The 21,084-nt window shown below is 36.6% G+C and overlaps 1 protein-coding gene across 1 annotated transcript in view; it reads left to right on the top strand.

Moving 5' to 3' along the window:
- SVEP1 (sushi, von Willebrand factor type A, EGF and pentraxin domain containing 1) overlaps positions 1 to 20,241 on the top strand; it is a 116,351-nt gene extending 96,110 nt beyond the window's left edge. Inside the window, exons 41-48 of the mRNA XM_070938573.1 lie at positions 937 to 1,000; positions 3,263 to 3,436; positions 8,171 to 8,347; positions 9,223 to 9,393; positions 12,862 to 12,957; positions 16,738 to 16,833; positions 18,573 to 18,666; positions 20,187 to 20,241. Of these exons, the coding sequence (XP_070794674.1) occupies positions 937 to 1,000; positions 3,263 to 3,436; positions 8,171 to 8,347; positions 9,223 to 9,393; positions 12,862 to 12,957; positions 16,738 to 16,833; positions 18,573 to 18,666; positions 20,187 to 20,217 (903 nt within the window). The 3' untranslated portion in view covers positions 20,218 to 20,241. The remainder of the gene's footprint in view (positions 1 to 936; positions 1,001 to 3,262; positions 3,437 to 8,170; positions 8,348 to 9,222; positions 9,394 to 12,861; positions 12,958 to 16,737; positions 16,834 to 18,572; positions 18,667 to 20,186) is intronic.
- The last annotated feature ends 843 nt before the right edge of the window (positions 20,242 to 21,084 follow it).

The following is a 21,084-nucleotide window of genomic DNA, read 5'->3' as shown; positions in this document are numbered from 1 at the left end:
GATTTGTTTTATTAAATGAAATCATTGTGCATCTTAAAGAGAGCAAAACAGAGATTATGTGACTAGTAAAGCATTGGGGGCAGTAAAGCAAGAGTCATGGAAGATGAAAGATCCCTTTTTTTACCAAAAAAGGAACAACCCAGTGTTACTTTCATGTTACATACTTGTCTGAATGGTGTTAAGTTAGTATTATTGCATACAAATCTACCAGTTAATTCTGTCACAGCAGCAGCTCTTGCATGAATGCTTTCAGTATGAGCTGTGGTGGTTATCAAATTCTTAGCATTTCAACATCTACTTCTAAAAATTAAAACATGTTGTTTAAAAATAGCATACTAGAAATAGGAAAGAGTTACATTTCATTTGGAAATTTGTCACATATACCTGTGATCATCCAGCCCTTTTTTCAATAAAAGAAATTAAGAAAATACCATAGGAAAAATGAAGATCAGGTTTATCTTAAGGAAATTGTATTTCTCATATACAAATGTGATTCCACCATTAATACTATGTTTTCCTCATGTTTCTATCCATGGACCAGCAAAGTGGTAAGTAGTATCAAAAAAAAAAAATAGTCATTATATTGTAGTGGGTTTTTTTAAAAGTAATATAGCAATGGACATTGTTTTCTGCCCATACAAATGAAAAACCCTGCCCCCAATGCTTCAACAAAACAACAAAGGTTTAGCTTGTATTTAACCTTTAAATCTGTTTTTTATTTATTATGACGGTGGATTCAGGAGAGAACAGATCAAGTTACTGCTAAATAACAGCTAAGAGAAAAATGGATATCCTATTATCAAATGTTGGCTTCTCCTCTTCATTAAATCATGCAAAATGTAAAGCAAAGGCATATCTGTTTTTTAAAGATTGTGAGAGTATGACAATATGATGGATATATCATGGTGTTTTCTGAACCATTCTCATGTCTGATAGGGTGATGCAGAACGCATCTGTCAAGGAGATAAATTATGGAGTGGAGTAACACCAGTATGTAAAAGTAAGTGATGCATTCATTTATTTCCTCTCAGGCTTAGCTTGAATACGATTTAAAGAAAGATAGAAAGACATTTTGTATTTGTTGATTTTGCCTGCAGAAGCTGAACAGTGTTTAACAATATTTAATATATAAATATATAAATATTATATTTAAATAATATTTATATTATATGAGAATAATATAATAATAATAATGCTAGACAGATAAAAATGCCAAATCCAGTCTAAACATCAGTCTCACTGTGCAATGAACTGTAATAATAATAATAATAGAAGAGAAAGAATTAGAGAAAAATACAAAGACTTGCAAATAGAAGTGGTAAAGTTTTTTCCTGTGGCAAAGAAACAATAACCACAGCACTTAGATTATATACCACTTCATAGTGCTGTCTGGCCCTCTCTAAGCAGTTTACAGAGTCAGCATATTGCCCCCAACAATCTGGGTCCTCATTTTATCAGCCTCAGAAAGATGGAAGGCTGTGTCAACCTTGAGCCGGATAGGATTGAACTCCAGACTGTGGGCAGAGTTTGCTTGCAATATTGCATTCTAACTATTGCGCCACTATGAAAGCAAAAAATAGGACCTATAGGTCCTATTGAACAAGGACGTACCTTTGGAAAAAGTTCTATTATACTGTCCCCTATCAAATCCAATGTATAGATTGGTTATGATTTTAGTAATTACAGGTAGTCCTCACTTAATAACTGCCCTGTTTAGTAACCGTTCAAATTTACAACAGCATTGACAAATTTGATTGAGATTAGTGCACTTCACAACCATTATCTGTTTATGATTATCATAGTGACCTGCACTCAAGTGATTGCAATTTGCGGGCTTCACAATTAGCTTCCAATTAGTAGAATCAGTGGAGAAAAAATGCAGTGAAATTGTAAATCAGGGTTATGTCTTGCTTAATGACTTGGAGTGACTTAACAACCAAATGAGAAACGACATTGTGAGTTCATCACAGTCACATAGTATCTCACTTAATGACTGCATCACTTAGCAATGGAGTGCCGGTCCCAATTGCGTTCGTTAAGCCAGGACTACCTGTACACATATCTGCAAAACGCTTTTGGATGAATCTGTCACAATCCCATTTTCGCCAGAAAAACAATCTATATGTTCATTCTTCAGAAATATCCTAGGGTTCCCCCAAACCAATAGATTAATGGATCTGTTGTTGGCAAAGACTTTTTACCTGGAGATGAAGTTCTCTACAGTTGTAATCAGGGATATGAGTTACAGGGGCCAACTCGAACGATCTGTCATGTTAACAAGAAGCGGACGCTATTAGCTCCGACGTGTGAATAAACAATAATCCATGCACATTGGGGGGGAAAATCATGTCCTGAGCATACAACCAAAGAAGAAATAGAATAAGTAATAAATTACAGACATAAGGATTCTTTTTTTCTTTCTTTTTTTTGGGGGGGGGTAGACATAAGATGTGAAGCCTCTCCAACAGTAGCAAATGCATTTTCCATAGCCACAGAAAATATGTAGAGAAGTAATATATATTTTGTATGCAATTTCGGGTATCACTTTCGTGGACCTGAGAACATCACCTGTTTGGCCAATGGATCCTGGAGTCAACCCTTTCCAACATGTGAGGGTGATTATAGGGTATTGTTTGGGGCTTGTGGTTCTTCTAGATTTGTTGTGGCAGGAATCTATTCCGAGCCAATTTCCTAAATTTAATACACCACCCCTTATTCCAACTCCAAGATATGTGTAGTAATGCCCCAGAATTCCACATCGAAAGTAGTTATAGGTCTTTAAATCCTTTTTAGACAATGAAAATTCATCCAGAAGATTCTCTGATTACAGGTAGTCCTCGACTTACAACCACAATTTCCGTTGCTAAGTGAGTTGTTCGTTAAGTAAATTTTGCCCCATTTTACAACCTTTCTTGCCACTGTTGTTATTTATCACTGTTGTTGTTAAGTTGATGACAAGGTTGTTAAGTGAATCTGGCTTCCCCATTGACTTTGCTTGTCAGAAGGTCGCCAAAGGTGATCCTCATGACCCTGGGACCCGTCATAAATATGAATCAGTTGCCAAGCATTGAATTTTGATCACATGACCATGAGGATTCTACAACGGTGGGAAGTGTGAGAAATGGTCATATCTCACTTTTTTTACTGCCTTTTTGTAATTTTGAATGGTCATTAAACGAACTGTTATAAGTTAAGGACTACATGTATTAATTAGTGATTGAACGGAGAAGAGCTATCTTAACTATCATACCCTGCTTTTTAGAAACCAGATGTGAAGATCCAGAATTGATTGAGAATGGAAACGTCGTCTCTGAAAATAATACAGTTGGCAGCAGAACTGCATATTACTGCAATAGGGGTTATAGTTTGGAAGGCGAACCAATTGCAGAATGCACAGAAGCCGGAACATGGAGCCACCCAACACCTTCATGCAAACGTATGTTACTTTTTAATAATAGACAGCAGTCTTTACTTTAAAACATCCAAAAACTGAGTTCTGGATATTATTTTCCCCCAAAATGTTCAAATTCATGAGATAGATCTATTTGAATTCAATAAGTCGGGAAAGTAACTTCTGGAATATATATTACATTATAACCATTATTCCTTTTTTATTGAAGTTTTTAATAATTATACTGGTAGTCCAGAGGTGAAATCCAAAATTTTTTCCTACCGGTTCTGTGGGCGTGGCTTGGTGGGCAAGGCAGGAGAAGGATATTGCAGAATCTCCATTCCCACCCCACTCCAGGGGAAGGATACTGCAAAATCCCCATTTCCTCTCCTCCTGGGGGAAGGATATTGCAAAATCTCCATTCCCATCCCACTCTGGAGCCAGCCAGAGGTGGTATTTGCCGGTTCTCCGAACTACTCAAAATTTCCACTACCAGTTCTCCAGAATCTGTTAGTACCTGCTGGATTTCACCCCTGAGGTAGTCCTCGAGTTAAAACAGCAATGGTCTATCACATGACTTTGATTTATCTTTTGTATTCCCATTTTGGTAATCTCAGTATTATTCTCTTCCACGCTTCCAAACTCTGTTATGTTCTGATAAAAGATTTTAAGGTTTTTTTCTCATAAACTTCTAAAAGTTTATCTATTTAAACTTTTATCTGTATCTTTCCTGAAATATAATTTATTAATATCTCAGTTCAGTTATCAACAGCTGTTTTAAGATAATAAAAAGTTATAGCTGGCTTAGCCATTATTAATTTTTTTCTACTTTGTGCTTTAGCTCCCTCCAGTGTCCATTTGCAACCTTCATCAAACCTCAGTTCTATGGATTTAATTCATTTCAGTCATTTGCCACCAAGTATGTTATTTAATGATGTAGTTTTTCAAATCTTAGAGCAAAAATAATCGATATTCCAAATCTCTCTGGTCACCCAGTCCATTTAGAACTGTCTTAAATCAAAATCCTAGGTTGGTTCTCTCCATGATTGGTTTCCAGCAATTGATGGAAATTATTCTGTCAGGAGAAATTTCCTGACAGAATAATTAATCAATGGTATGACTTGAAGTTGTGGTACTCCACCAGTGGAGTTTTTAAAGAAGAGATTAGACAGCCATTTGTCTGAAATGGTATAGAGTTTCCTGCTTGATGGGGGGAGGAGGTTTGGACTACAGCAGGGGTCCCCAACCCCAGGCCATGGTCCAGTACCAAGCTGCAGCCCGTTGGGAACTGGGCCGCGCAAGCTGTGGGTGAATGCACAAAGCTTCATTTGCACATGCACAGGATTAGGTTCAGAGCACAAACCCATCACCTCCCCCACTGTCCCCCCAACCCCACCATGCACCACCACCACCGGTCCATGCAGCCAAAATGTTGGGGACCACTGGACTAGATGACTTCCAAGGTTCCTTCCAACTGTATTATTTTGATTAAATCCTTTTTTTAATTTCTGCCAATTATATATTATTTTAAATTATTGTGCCTTTGTTTAAAATTTCTTAAATCCAAAGAAGGTAAAACTCATCAGGTGTCATATTAAGCTCACTGTTTAAAAGTTTCTAATATCCATAAACTGATTAAATTGAACATTTCCAAATGTGATTAAATAAATGAGTTTGACTGGCCTCATGTCCTTATTAAAACTCCAGTGCTCTAGCAACGATATCAACTCCTTCAGCTCCTGGTGCTCAGTCCCACAGGAGACCATAAAACACAGGTGTCAAACTCACGGCGTCACGTTGCCATCACATGACATATCACAATGTTTTTCCCCTTTGTGGAGCTGGGGTGGGCGTGGCCTGCGTATGACGCATCTGCCCATAGGCCGCCAGTATAACACCCCTGCCATAAAACAGGAACTGCCATTCAGGGCAATTATAGATTTCCCATTCTATCCTCCTCCAGAGAGTATCTAAGGGTTGGTCTACTCATCAGTCACAGCAGTTATCATCTCTGCTTTTTCAAGATGTCCTAAGTCACCAAGACTCACAGCGGAAGCTGTAATATAACTATCAATTCTTTAGAAGACTATTGTAAAGCAATTATCATTTCTATTTCTGTAGAAGACCATACTGCTGACTGACCGTAGGACAATTGTCTACAGTGTACATCTGTTTCTATGCATCCTACATATTTACAATTTTCAACCATATTTCTAAAATATTTATTTCACTTTTGAGAAAGACAAAGTGTTTACTATATAATAACATTTGCTATAAATGTCTTAATTGACCTTAAGGTGGCAGCAAAGATACACTGAGTCAGATTGTACAACCAAGCAAGGCATGATGTAATTCTTTTTCCTGTAAGACCCATACAACATTTAGATATTTAAAAACAATATTAGAGGAGGAAACAGAAATAATTTTTACCCAATATTTTTAATCAAAAATTGAGCTTTTGAGGTCTGTTCAGAAACCTGAGAGGTGTGGATGCATGCATCCAATCACATTTATGACATTGGTGGCATACAAACATCCATAAGGCAAACCAACAGCATAAAAAAAAATATTTAGAATAATAATTTAAAAGATCTGAGTAAAAAATTAAACTATTTTTTTTCAATTAGAACAAGATAGAACATAATCTCACTGATACTAGGGGGAAAATACTCAGACATTCTTCTTTGTGTTCAAATACCATTTGAATTGCTGGAATTAAATATCAAGCCCTGACCAGTTTACAGTCTCTAAGTATTTGAAAAAAATAATGTCAACTTGCCTGTAAGTTTTGATTATCTTTGGAGATTTTCTGCTGCCTGCTGCCTTATGTAAGACAAGTAATAAATCTATTGAGAGCTTTTCAGTGCTTTTATCCCATTTATGGAATCCCTCTTCCAGTTGATTAATTGGCTTGATTTGTATATAGCCATAATTTTCAAGGATTCTCAGTGGTCAACAATAGTGTTTAAAAATCCAGTAAGTATAGAGCAGTAAGAATTTGCAAATGCCATCACCCCAGATTATCCCCAAATGTTCTTCACAAAAGCCTCATTTTAATAACTTCTGGAAAGAAAAGAAATAAGAATATAGCAAAGAAAAAGGAAATAATATATGACCTCCCCCTTCATCATAACAAATGTAAGCAATTTTAGTAACTTATCACCCTCTTTTGAAATATAGCCAATGATCTCTTCTTCCCATATTCCATATCTTATCTGTTAACAAATCCATAAAGCCTCATCATTTTAGTCCTGATGTCTGCAAAATTCTATAAAGTGTTAACAGAAATAACATTATATCTATTTTAACCTTGATCAAGTACAACAAGTTTATATTCCTTCCTTTTACTTCTAACGATCTTGATCTTTAGACCAGGGGTCTTCAACCTTGGCAACTTTAAGCCTGGAGGACTTCAGCTCCCAGAAGAAGGAGTTGAAGTCCTCCAGGCTTAAAGTTGCCAAGGTTGAAGACCCCTGCTTTAGACACATCAAATAATGTCCTAGAATTGATTTTTTTCCCCAATTTTTCTTTGTTTCCTCTCATAAAAGTCTTCAAAGCTTTAATAAACCTCTTTTCTAAATACAATATTTAAAAGTATCCAGGTCACTTTCTTGGTATGTTATTTGTATATCCCTTTTAATTAAGAGATCAGCCTGTTTCTTTTGTATGTCCAGTTTGTCTCCATGTCATTTTTGTAGCCTGTCATTTTTAAATCCACTTTCAGATCAGTCTCAGTTATGTCAGCTAAAACTTGTTCTTCTTCCATAGCATCTTTTACACAGTTTTTCTATAGAGTCACAAACTCTTAAAACTAACTTCTGGAAGAATATTAAAAATATTCTTCCAATGCTAAAATATTTTGCTTCATTCTTTATTAACAAGTCAATTTTGAATGTTCTTCTTCGATTGTAATTTTTATTTCCTTAAGAGTTTTTTCTAAGGTCCAATTTTATAGTCTTGTTTTATTGTGTGTTTTATAAAAGAATTCAAACAAAAGCATTTTCCCACAGAAAGGATTCTTTACAATCAGTTCCAGAATCTTGTTTCAAATTTATCAGGAACCCTAATCCATTTATAACTTTCTAAAATTAAAGTTTTTGTTTGGAGGAGGGATACAGGGCGAAGCAGGAAGATGTGATTGGCTGTGATGTCTGTTATCGGCTAGTACTGCCTGCAAGGTAATGGCTGCATTGGCAGTGATGGCTATGACTGGAATGAAGAGACAGTATTGCATTGTTTCCTGCCCCACTCCCACCAAGCAGAATAATAAAACAGTAAAAGGTGCATCCATGTGCAATTCCTCGTTGGTGGAAGCAGCAGAAACCCTTTCATTCACATCTCCTAATAATTAACAGCAGAATTCCAGACAGGGTTTATCTCAAGGTTTTTCCTCCACCTTTTTCTTCTAAAAATTGTGTTCGCCTTCAAGCCATTTTCTCTAGAAACATAAAAAGAGCCATGTTTTCCTATATTTTCCATCACACAATAAAACAGCAGCAGAAGGAATCTTTAATAGAAAAACAATAAAGTGGCAAATGGCTCATATATTTTTTTCCTCTCTGGTAATATCTGTTGGAAGTTCACTTTTTTTTTTTTTTTTGTTCTGATAAGGAAAGGCAGGGGAGAAATTGTGTACAATGAATAATGAGTAAATTTCCCAGAAACAAAAGAAGGAATGGAAATATGTAAGTAAATAAGGGCAGTCGAGATGTATTTCAGTAATCTTTTAAAATCTTATCTCCCTCCCCCCCCCCCCCCGCTTTTCTTTGCTTTAAGCAGCAAATCCGTGCCCCGTACCTATTATAATCCCAGAAAATGCCATCCTCTCAGAAACAACATTTTACGTTGGGCAAGAGGTATTTATCAAATGCAGAGAAGGCTATCAGCTTCAGGGACAATCTGTGATTAGCTGTAATCCCGATGAGGTCTGGACTCCAACCAGAGCTAAATGTGAGAGTAAGTAGTTAATGAAAAATGGCTTTCATTTTGCTTTTTTTGTTTAAAATCGTTTTTTGTGTCATCAGGAAAGCTATGAAACAAAACCAAGAAATAAGAGGTTTTGTAAGCGGACACATATTCATTCAGACATATTCAAATGCAATTTTCATACATGAAGAGGTACTGAATTGCTAAATAAATTCAAGCAAAGGCTGGGCAGCTATCATCTGGAGATGCCTTAAAATGGACAGCCTTTAGGCTAACAAGAAAAAATCCTTGAGGACAGGAGGGCAATCCTTCAGGTAAAAATGTTCAGTCAAATCAGATGGCACTGCTGCTACTATAGCAATAGCACTTAGGCTTTACAGTGGTTTACAGCCCTCTCTAAGCGGTTTACAGAGTCAGTATATTTACCCCAACAATTTGGGTCCTCATTTTACCAACCTTAGAAGGATGGAAGGCTGAGTCAACCTTGAGCCTGGTGAGATTTGAACTGCCAAATTGCAGGCAGCCAGCAGTCAGCAGAAGTAACCTGCATACTACACTCTAACCACTGCACCATTGCGGCTCATGCTACTATAACTGCAGTTGTTCCTCCTTTTTCCTGATTGTAGGTTTCTTTATCAACAGTCCCTTTCTTGTAACTGAATGGTATATATTTAAGGAGATAATAAAATCTTCCCTTGCTCCAATATACCAGCTGATATTACAGAAAATTACAGATAGCCATGCTCACATATCGAGATTTTGGGGTCTATCTACAGCTTTCTGGAAGATAGAGAGACTGACACAGTTCAATTTTGTAGTTATTTGTTGTCTGTGATGTCTTATGCATTATGTCGTGTTTTAAGGCAACTTACCATTATAAATTCTTTGTTGCCATTTCTATTAAGGAATCTCTTGTGGGCCACCTGCTCATGTAGAACATGCTTTGGTACGTGGAACATTTTATCAATATGGAGATATGGTGACCTACTCATGCTACAGTGGATACATGCTAGAGGGCTCCCTTCGAAGTGTCTGCTTAGAGAATGGAACCTGGGCGGGAACACCAGCTTGCAAAGGTAAATTAGCAGTTTCAACAACAACTATGCAAAGGCAGTGTTCCATACAAGAGCTACGGGGCTAATGGTATCCTTCAAAGACCATTTTCCAGAAATTTGCCAAAATTGGCATTCAGTCTGAAAGAAACAACATATAACACTATGCATGTTTTTGATGTCCTGAACCATAATGAACCATCTGCCAGGAAATAACTTATGTTGACTTGTGTGTGTGTGTATGTGTTTATATTCTTTCAAAACATCTCTATATTATTGTACGCCATTATTATTTTTATTAAATAGTTATTCTTGGGCAAATGCCAACATCTACCTAAAATTAAAGAAAAATTAGATGAGAGGGAGATGATAGAGAGAGAGAGAGAGAGAAAGAAAGAGGAAGGAAGGAAGGAAGGAAGGAAGGAAGGAAGGAAGGAAGGAAGGAAGGAAGGAAGGAAGGAAGGAAGAAGAAAAGGAAGAGGAAGGGAGAAGGAGGGAAGGAAGGAAGGAAGGAAGGAAGGAAGGAAGGAAGGAAGGAAGGAAGGAAAGAAGGAAGGAAGGAAAAGGAAAAAGCAGGCAGGCAGGCAGGCAGATTAAATATGAGCTCTGGATTAAAACTCTATTTACCAACATCTTGTTAAACACAACTCCCAATATAGTGTGACACTGTTGTGCTAGTATATTGCTCCACTTCTGCTTTCTATAATTAGTAGGGAGTAACAATATACAGCAAGATTAAACCACTTGCAATCTTCAGGTAGATATTATAAAGAAGAGCTTATAATATAAGATAAAATAAAGCTTATTAAATACATAAAAGTTTGAAACATCTGACAATTCTGACCTAGTTTTATATTAGGATATTTTGGGGGACTGCCATAGTACCCCTATTTCTTGTTGTCACAAATGTTTTGCATTTAGGAGCCTTTTTCTAAATGGAACCCTGTTTTACAAATCTACTTGTCCTTTGCTTCCGGTTTTGAATATTGGTTGGTTTATGAATATTGTGCTACATATTCTACTTCTACACCTAGGGGGTTATAGATTCAGGGCAAAGAGATGCAACATTCATTTTAGCAGCTTAAAGAGACGCCTTAAAAAGAAATTTACAGACCTCTTAAAGACTAACAAATGCATTGTAGTATGGATTTTGTGAACTGGACCTCCTTCATAAGATACACTTAACTTATAATTTTTTATACCCTAATAAATATTTTAGATTTTAATACACTAAAATATCCACAGTTGTGTTTGGTGCAATAAACAGAACCAGCAGCCAGGAATTTAGCAGACTGCTAGCTGAGTCCAGTCATTCCCTTCTCTTCATCCCTTGCTGGGGAACTGGCCCTTCCCAATTTCTTTCAGCCAGAAAGTAAGCAGTTTATTTGCAGATGCCTTTTCTGACCTCAAAGAAAGGGAAGTCTGTCAATCATACTTGTCTTTCAACAGTGGTTTTTCTACCCCATAACACTGACTACCTACAGGGGTTACATGACTTTCTTTTTCCTTCTCACATGACCTTCTTATGTAATTCTTATAGGGCAAAAGGACTTGGGGACTTGCCAGAAACATTCTGTACTTATTAATGCTGTGCACACCGCAAAGATGTTTCAGAGGAAGCGATTCAGACACCCCATGAGGGCCAGCATTTCTCTGTTTTCTTTACAACATAATTATTTTTTCAGGTAGTATGTATGAGCTTTAAAAAAAAAGATACTGCTGCTTTAAGAAGTCCATTCTGAATGTGACTCTTAAAATAACATCATCTTTTTCCCAAAAACCTGAAACCTTAATGAATAGTAGAGAAAAACTGATCATATGAGGTCGAAAACTGTTCCAAGCAATTTGGGAAGTAGGTATAGTCCATATTTAGCATCCACAACATGCAAATCTCAGTTCTATTACAGAAAAAATAAATATTCTTACTTTTTCTTTTCAGAACGTGGGTAGATTTCAAGTTGGTAGACCAAACATTTTGTGGCAAAATAACCTTGGGGGGGGGGACAGATGCTAATGCTGTAATGTCCTACAAGTATCATGATTTACATACATCAAATGTCAGGACATAAATAATAATAGTATTTGCATAATAGTATTACTATATGTATGTAATTTTGGCCTCATCTTGGTGTGCTGTGCATCCCACTCTCCACAATTTGTACAATTTCCTCTTGGATGAAAAAAGTTCCATTGAATTTAAAATCAATAGGAGCTAGTTCCAAATAATATTGAATATGTAATTAATCTATTCCCAAATGGTATAGGATTACACAATGACAACAGTCTTTATATTGTTATAACACTCTTATTTGTACAGTGTCTTATGGATTATTTATCACTAGCGAACACCACTTATTCAGAAAAAGAAGTTTATATTTAAATAATAACTATTTGTATTGTATAGTATTCTTTCTCATCTTCCTGCCTCAAAGCGGGTAGCAGAAAAAAGCAGAAGTAGCAGAAATGGCCTGTATTTTCCCGATTGATGTCATAATGGACTTCTCCTTACTCATTTTTAAAAGTGTGTTATAAATAATGTAGGTTTATTGACTAACAAAAGATTTCCAGCATTTTGCTTTGAAGGGCTTACATCAGAGGCAGCATGAAAGCAGATCATGTAAATCTTTAGTATGAGCAATATTAGCAGATGTCCTGGGTTTGTGAAACTAATATGCTCTCAACCAATTACAGATATATCATTAAAGAGTATTATATAATTATAAGCATAGATTTTGTTTTCAAGCCTTATAATCCAGAACTGTTTCTAGGTAAAAACAGTATACCAGATTCAGGCTTCTGTTCATCCTATTATAGAATTTGCCCAGTGGATCCACAATTAGATATTACACACAACAAACAATTACCTCCTTGGCTACGTGAGGTAGCTTAACATGGAGCCCAGACACCTCCCAGCTGGCAGACAAGAGCTTGTGGGCAGCAGAGGATGGATGCAGGGATGCCTCTAAAAGGGTTACAGATGCAGATTTATTACCAGAAATATTTCTATTGTGGATACAGATATTTTGGCAGCCGGGCAAGGGGCAGTCGATTCCTTGGATTCCCACATCCAGAATGATATAGACCAGGGGTGTCAAACTCACAGCCTGTGGGCCGGATACATCACGTGCTGGCCATGCCCACCTCTGGTTTAGCGAAGGGGAAGTAGCAATAGGTCACATGACGTGGCGCCATGAGTTTGACACTCCTGAAATAGACAATTTTTTTAAAAAAAAATTAAACCTCAGAAATATAACAAGGGAAATCTGCCTTCTGAGGTCAACCTACTTTGGCACTACATAATCACATAGCTGAAGTAACATTAACTAAGGGATTTTTGCCTAGTAATTCTAAAATACTATACCAGATGCTTTCCTTATAATCAATAAACGTTTGTGTGTTTTTTTCCTTATCAGCTTATAGTGTTTATTTTTCTGATGAATAATTTTTGTTTTATAATTTCCTGTTCAAACTCGATTTTTTTGCCCTGTCTAGCTGTTTGCCGGTTCCCGTGTCAGAATGGTGGTGTTTGTGAGAGGCCAAATGTTTGTTCTTGTCTTGAAGGTTGGATGGGACGCCTCTGTGAAGAGCGTACGTATCTCTCATTTAACAATATAATATTTACTTTCATAATTGTTCTCCTGAGCAATCCAGAGTAACACTTTTGCAGCTTCTTATAATTCTGATATATTAGGCTGACAAACATTTTTTCTACACGTTTGGGATTCTCGACCCTAGTTTTCCTTTAAAAATAGTTAGATGTCATGTGTGCCTAGTGGTGGGACAAATTATTCAATAAAAGTTATTTTGGTCATTAAGACCAATAAAAGGTTGATTCTGCTTAGTTTGTATATGATGAGATCATTTTAAGACTTGTACGTATAAATGTGCCTGTGACTGGAATACCAACAATCTCAAGAAAGAATCAGCAATTATTAAGTATGATTTTGTAGGTCTCCAGCCTTAATCAGCTGCTCATTTTCATGCTATTTAGTGAGGAGAGATAAATAATAGAAAAAGGTGCATCAGTTGTCCCATCCCCTTTGGTCTTATCGCTTGTCATTCATCATCTATCTTCCATGTGTTAAAGTAAATGGTGTGAAAATTATCCTTTCTCTACAAGTTTAGGGCAATATTAAAATATAATCCCAATATCCATCTTGACATCGATCTATATTTAAACATAGATATTAAATCCATCTTTCAACCTCTAATTATTGCTTTTATTCTATTATTTAAAGATGTGTAACCTTATTTCTACTTCTATTCTAACTTTTAATCAGGCCCCCATTATATTAAAAAAACATTTTCTTTCTATCCATTATCTCTCACCCGTTTTAATATTTCAATTCTTGTTTGTTTTTTGGCATGCCTCCCATACTCCTCTCTTGGATCTTTGTCTCTATCTGCATCTACATTTTACTATTTAGTCTGAGTATCCCTCCCATCTCTATCACCTTATGCTGCCAAGCCTCCAGAGTATCTGCCCAAACCCCTATCTCTCTTTCAAAGGTATCTTCCCATTCCATTTTTAAATCTCTTAAAATACTTTTTCCCTGATTTATTTCATTAGTCATTATAATCCTTATTTTCTCCTTTTTATCTTCTTGTTTTGTTTGCTGATTTGTCTGTTCTATCTTTTCCTCTATTCTTTCCATTGTCTTCTCCCTTTCCTGGACATCTTGATCTTTATTCATTGTCCCTTGTAAAATATTTTCTATTTTCCCATCTATGCTTTGCATTAAATTGTTTATCTCCCAAAAGTTCTTTGTCATAGTATCCTTAATGCTTTGGAACAGCAACAGTATTTCTTTTGAACTTCCACTCATTTCTGTTTTGGTAAAGTCCACTCTTACTCAATAATCCAAAAACCATATATTCAGGTCTAATGTTGCTCCTCAAAGAATACAATAGTCACAGTTCTTTTATGTCCCAGGATTATTCCATCAGACGTTCAGGTAGTCCAGGAAGCTCTCCAAATATCTCCTTATATCCCCTCTATGAGTTTAGTCATATATTTTATGACTAAATATCCAACTCCCAAGAGTCCCTTGGGAGTTGGGCGGCATAGAAATATGATTAATTAAATTAAATTATTTATTTATTTATTTGATCAAATTTGTATACCGCCCTACTCCCGAAGGACTCAGGGCAGTGAACAGGCACAAAATAAAACACATAGATACAAAAGTTAAGAGCAAAATTAAAACCAAATTAAATATTTGAGCCCAAGACAATTTAAAACATCCCAACAATTTAGAACAGATTTAAGATTCCAATTTAAATTTAAAATTTAAAAATTAAAAGGGGGGAAAGATCAGGCCAGGCCGGCTTCCTGAAATAGAAAGGTCTTTAGAGCGCAGTGGAAAGTGCGCAGGTCCGGGATCCTACGTATCTCCGGGGGAGCTCATTCCAGATAGTAGGTGCCCCCACAGAGAAGGCCCTCCCCCTGGGGGCCGCCAGTCGACACTGTTTGGCTGATGGCACCCGGAGGAGCCCCTCTCTATGAGAGCGTACCGGCCGGTGGGAGGTTGATTGTGGTAGTAGGCGGTCCTGTAAATAGCCAGGTCCTAAGCCATGGAGCGCTCTAAAGGTGGTGACCAAAACCTTGAAGCGCACCCGGAAGACCACCGGGAACCAGTGCAGTTCGCGCAGGAGAGGTGTTATGTGGGAGCGCCGTGTCGCTCCCATAACTACCCGCGCGGCCGCACTCTGCGCCAGTTGGAGCCTCCGGGTGCTCCTCAAGGGGAGTCCCATGTAGAGAGCGTTGCAATAGTTAGCAAATTAGCATTCAAATGTTGCATTACTTTGTTATCTTCCTTGTTCTCACAGTTGAACCTCCCATAGTCATAGAGTAGATAAGTATAGAACAGTAAGTATCACCACAGTTCTCCAAATAAATGTTGTTTATTGTATATATTCTCAGTCACCCAGGTCCTGGTTGCCAAAGGTGCTTTTTCAAAAGGCAACTGGTCTTTGTTTTTCCTTGCAGACATTTTGCTTCTGATCCAAGAAACTTTTTCAGTTCTGACCTCTTTACCATTATTTGTGGTCATCAGAAATTTGATTTGGAGATTGTATGCAATATGGTAGTCCAAAACATACAGTCAAAACCATTCTTCCACCTCCTGCTATGACCACATTCAACTGAAATAGACAGTAACATAAAAATATAAAGAGCATCTGCTCCACATTATTCTCATTTGCTAGTATTTTTACAGCCAAACTGATTATATACAAAATGTAAAGGGATTGAAAAATGTAAGCCTGAATTTACATTTCAGAGGGAGACCTGCTAGCATGCACTAAGAATTCCAGCTACAAAGACAAAGGAAGATGACATGTTCCTCATTGTTATTTATTTTTATTATTATCTTTAAGGGTTCTGTTAGTCATATATTAGAAATGCAGTATGTCATATTGTCTTTTATCCAGAATAATGAAACATCCTATTGGTAGAAGCCATTAGAAGAAGGAAAATAGGGTGAACTTTAAGGAAAACATTCTTTATTTTAATAGAGTTAACTTGAAACTCACATTACACGTGTTAATTAGATCCTAATCATACAAATTTTAAAGTGGACTGCTTTCCAATCAGTGTGGTCAGGAGCATCTTGTTATCTAATTTTAAAATATTGTATATTCCAAGGTGAAAGCATATTGATGAGTAGCAGCTCTGAAAAGTTGTAGAATGATTGAAATCTTTATGAAAGTAGTCACTGTGGTATAGAAAACTGAAGATTTATTTATAAACTTAGTATCTATTATACCCAGGCTGTACTTTTTTTCTCACCCATACAAAAACCTCTAATTTATTATTTACAGAATCAGGATGTATTTTGAGTTCCATTTTGAAGGGTGTTACTTTAAAAATAGAATGAAGAAGAAATACATTGTTAACAAACAGAAATCAGGGCATTATTCTAATAAAAATGTGAAGATTTATGCTTTGAATACTGAGTTTCTGTGAGTGTAATATATTAAATGAATACTCCATTGACTGAAAGCAAAGAGCCTTTTTTTTTAATTTCTTTTTCTTTTGTGTCACTTGTACCTAAAATCTATTCTGGAGTGATTAGAAATATCAAGAATTTTATAAAATTAAGAAGATTTGTGGCACACTAACAGTCACTCCTTAATAATTAGAATCAATTTATTATATGTGATAATAAATGTATCAATTTTTATGATGCTAGGAGGCTCTTTGTGATATTTTTAATGAAGACCAATATGGCCAAGCCTTTGGAAAGTGATTGGGGGTGGGGGGGATAATTGTTCTAGTTTCTTGAGAAATAGGACCAGGGTTGTTTATTTATTTGAATGAAACCTTTCTTCTTCTTTTCACCCCCACTTCCTTTTTTTTTCCTTCAGCCATCTGCATCCTGCATTGTCTGAATGGAGGTCGATGCGTGGCCCCTTACCAATGTGATTGCCCATCTGGATGGACTGGCTCACGTTGCCATCAGGGTAAGCACATTTAATTCAGAATTTCCTACAACCTCCCAATAGCACTTTAGTACAAAGCATAAATGCAGGTTAACCAATGAGTTCTGGGGAAAAAAATCAGTAAAAAGAACCAGTCAGTACAAATAGTCCTCATTTAGTGATGTTTGCAGTTACAATGATGGCAGAAAGAACCCTTTTGCAACCATTCCTCAATTTTATTTATTTATTTATTTATTTATTTTTCATATTTGTATACCGCCCTACTCCCGAAGGACTCAGGGCAGTGAACAGCCATAATAAATACAAATACATATAGAAGTTAAAAACTATTAAGAAACAGATTAAGTAATTTAGGCTCAAAGATTAAAAAACATCCAAATTTATCTAAAGAGGTTTAAAACCCAATTTAAAAGACAGTTTAAAAGCCAATTAAAAAGGGAGAGTTAGGCCAGACCAGCTTGTTGGAATAGAAATGTTTTCAGGGCTCGGCGGAATATGCGTAAGTCTTGGATGTTTCGTAACTCCGGGGGAAGCCCGTTCCAGATGGTAGGTGCCCCCACAGAAAAGGCTCTCCCCCTGGGGGCCGTCAGTCGACATTGTTTGGCCGACTGCACCCTGAGGAGTCCCTCTCTATGGGAGCGAACTGGTCGGTGAGAGGCTATTGGTGGCAGGAGGCAGTCTCGTAAGTACCCTGGTCCTGAGCTTGTTTAAATTTAAATTTAAGACCTTTGCAGGCTTGTCAATCAAAGGAAAGCTGAAATAAGATCAAAAGCACAGTTGTAATTTCACTTAGCGACCATTCACTTAATGGCCAAATTGCTGGTCCCAGTGGTGGTCTCTGAATGAGGACTGCCTGTATATCTTAACATGTCTGGTCTGGAAATGCATGTCTTTGCTAATAATACCTACATATTATTTGGACGTTTGGAGGCAATTATGATACATTGCTGTGGTTTTCAAGCATTACATATTTTAAAGCAGACGATTCTTTGAAATCAGTGGTTTAGGAGAAAGTTTGAAACCTTTCTCTTAATAAGCTCTCTGGCACAAAATGTGATTATTTTCACAAACCATAAATCACTCACAGGAACATCTCCCTAGCTAAACAGGCCAAGCAATATACATTTTTCAATCAGGAGCTATTTGTTAATACTATTTCAGTCCTAAATAGTTGGACAAAAAAAAGGCCCTTAATAGTACCATGGTGTCATGTAGACACCATTTTACTTCATATGTAACTTTTTCTATTTCTAAAGCCAAATAATACTGTATGCCAGAAAATTTCCATGTGTACCGACAATATTTATTTTGCATTCATATTTGAAAGGACATACTTGTTTTCTGAGATATTTGAAAGGCAAATACAAAGGATTTTAAAATGGAAAGTTATGAAGAATTAGAATCTTTAAAAAATACATAGCTAAGTTCAATTTCTGCAAAGGTAATTTTGTTCAATAAAGACAGTATGACATATTTTTCTATTTTTTCTTAACATTCTTCATATTCTTCAGCTCAATTTGCATATGAAAACTTATCTGTATTCTGTTCGCCTTGTATACCTTCTGTCAAATGAATTGCTTAAATACCTTGTGTACTGTACAGTATCTAGTAGTATCTTTTGCTATTTTGACTCATTAGGTAAACACAAACAGCTATGCTATTTCAGTATTACTAGGTACTATTTATATAAACAGTAAAAAATGTGATCCCAAATGTTGGAGCATAATTTGGTAATGCCTCTCTATGATCTTCCAATGCAGCTGTTTGTCACTCTCCATGCTTAAATGGCGGGAAATGTATACGACCAAATCGATGCCATTGTACTTCACCATGGACTGGACATGACTGCTCTAGGTATACTTGTCATTTTCTTGTGAGATGTATAACCTACCAGGGATTTTTTTTTACTCACCTTTTTTGGTCTCTTTCAATCTGTCTTGCAGACCAGCTTGCAATTTCCCACTTGAGCATTAATCCCAGAGAATTAGTTAGCAGTAGAACATCTGGGAGACCTGGCTTTTTATAAGAGAATCTGTTGACTTGAAGAAAGCCTTGAAACCAAAGATGCAGAGTAGTCTAATTCAAGATATTTTCCTGAAGTGTTGGCCTCATTTCAACCCATGTTATTAATTCCAAAAATGAGTCCATGGTAGCCTCGCTCCAATTTACATTTACAATTTACCCATGTTATTAATTAATTTAATTTACAATTTACCCATGATATTAATTCCAAAAATGAGTCCATGCTAGTCCCATGCCAATTTATATATACTTTATTATACGTTCAACTAAAGCCAGAGCTCTGCTCCATTCAATATTCACTTTGAACAAAACATATGTTGGAACTAATGGAGAATGTGCTGAGCTGCCGCTTGGTAAAAAGAGATTTTCCCTTAAAATAAGGAACAGTGTTCAAAGCTCCTATTTCTGTTTCAATCATCCAGGTCATGGTTGACTCAAAGGTGCTTTTCCAAAAGGCAACTGGACTTCCTTGGTTGTTTTCCTTGAAAACGTTTTGCATCTCATCCAGGGAGCTTCTTCGGCTATCAGTTTAGTTCATTTCTTCAGAAGTAAAGAAGTTTCTTGGATGAGAAGCAAAATGTTTTCAAGGAAAAAACCAAGGAAGTCTAGTTGCCTTTTGGAAAAGCACCTTTGGGAGCTACTGTTTCTGTGCCACGCGATCGCTGTGCCACGCGATCATCATAACTTTTTTTTTTACTTTTTAAAGCATTTTTTTTACCACCTATTGCCCGAACCAGTATTTTTTGTAAAGTGTGATAGTTTGTTTCTGAGTTCTCTGTAACTCTGTGAGGTTCCTGCTTGTTGCAGGGGCCAGTTTGTGGGAAGTCCAGCTGTTTTTGCATTGTGTGTGAATCAGTTGTGTAGCTTTTGTGCTATTTTTGTGTAAAATGTGATAGTTGGTTTTCCCGGTCACATGACCACCAAGCCACACCCACCCAATCACATGACCACCAAGCCACGCCCACAGAACCAGTAGGGAAAATTTTGAATTTCACCACTGTCACATAGGTTGTGATATATGTACAAAGGCCTGGTTTCAGAGGTATACATCAACCCAGTGGTGGGTTGCCCCTGGTTCAGACCGCTTCGCAAGAATCGCTAGTAAAACCGGCGGGAAGCTCCGCCCACTGATCTGGACGTTATCATAGGCAATCTGTGCATGCGCAGAAATGCACAGGCACGATGCGAACCGGTAGTAAAGGTAAGTAGAACCCACCCCTGGTATACATACCTTGCCACGTTACAGTAGAATCCTCCTTATGCAACCAAAATATTTCTCTTTGCATTTCATAATCTGTCAAAAATAATGGACTCTTCCCCCCCCCCTTTTCTTTGCTTGTCTACTAACATAGGAAACGGAAATCTGGATTCCACCACTTTTAATTTAAGAGCAAAAACTATGAAGACTCTGATTCCAATCCAGTGGATTTTGGTACTGCAGTCACTGTAAAATCAAATATAGTGGATTTTTAGAAAACTGTTTTGAATTTATTATTATTATTATATTTTTCTTAAACATTTAATTTTGAATGGAAGCATCTGTATGGGTTTTTTTTTCTCTTGCAGAAAGATACATGCTAAAAATGTTGCTGCTGTCAAACACACAAATGTACAAATTTTATTCGCTGAAAGAGAAAACCTTACAGTCTTTCATATTATGGGGGCAAAACTCTTATGTCTAAGTTGTATTCCATGGCCAAAAAAGATGCTTGCATTGGGGATGAAACTTAATTAAACTCATATTTCCTTTCCCCCTCACACTTCATATAAGTAATGTAACATAACTGAAAATGTAAGTGAATGCATTAGACTCAAAAACTATGATCTCTCGGTCTTAAGTCGAACCTTCTTATACTTGGTCTCTTCTCTGTTATTGGATCCACTATTGAAAGCAATTCAGAAATAGAGAGAGGAAAGATAAGACATGGAAAAGGGGAAAATTTAGTCTCTCCATCATGATCTTTTTATATGCTAATGTACCCGATATCCTTTATAAGTAAATGAGATGAATAATAAATGATTGCCCTGTTAGATCTGATTTTGGTCTAAGATACCTCCTGCAAACCATTTGTCTATTTCAATATAGTAGTTGCAAGATGGACAATATTTAGTTACTGTTGTTTGATGGAACAAATTTGAATCTAGAGCTTCAAGCATTCCAAATTGTTTGAAGTTGGTAAATAAGAATATTCTATTTTCAAAATAAATATGAATATATGAAGGCCACCAACCCCACCACTCATGCTAAAA

The sequence above is a fragment of the Pituophis catenifer genome, unplaced genomic scaffold, assembly GCF_029215685.1.
Source record: "Pituophis catenifer annectens isolate HBS135680 unplaced genomic scaffold, rPitCat1.0.hap2 SCAF_2, whole genome shotgun sequence".
NCBI lineage: Eukaryota > Metazoa > Chordata > Lepidosauria > Squamata > Colubridae > Pituophis > Pituophis catenifer.
The sequence above is the reverse complement of the archived record's forward strand: the minus strand, read 5'-3'. Positions and strand labels throughout refer to the sequence as shown.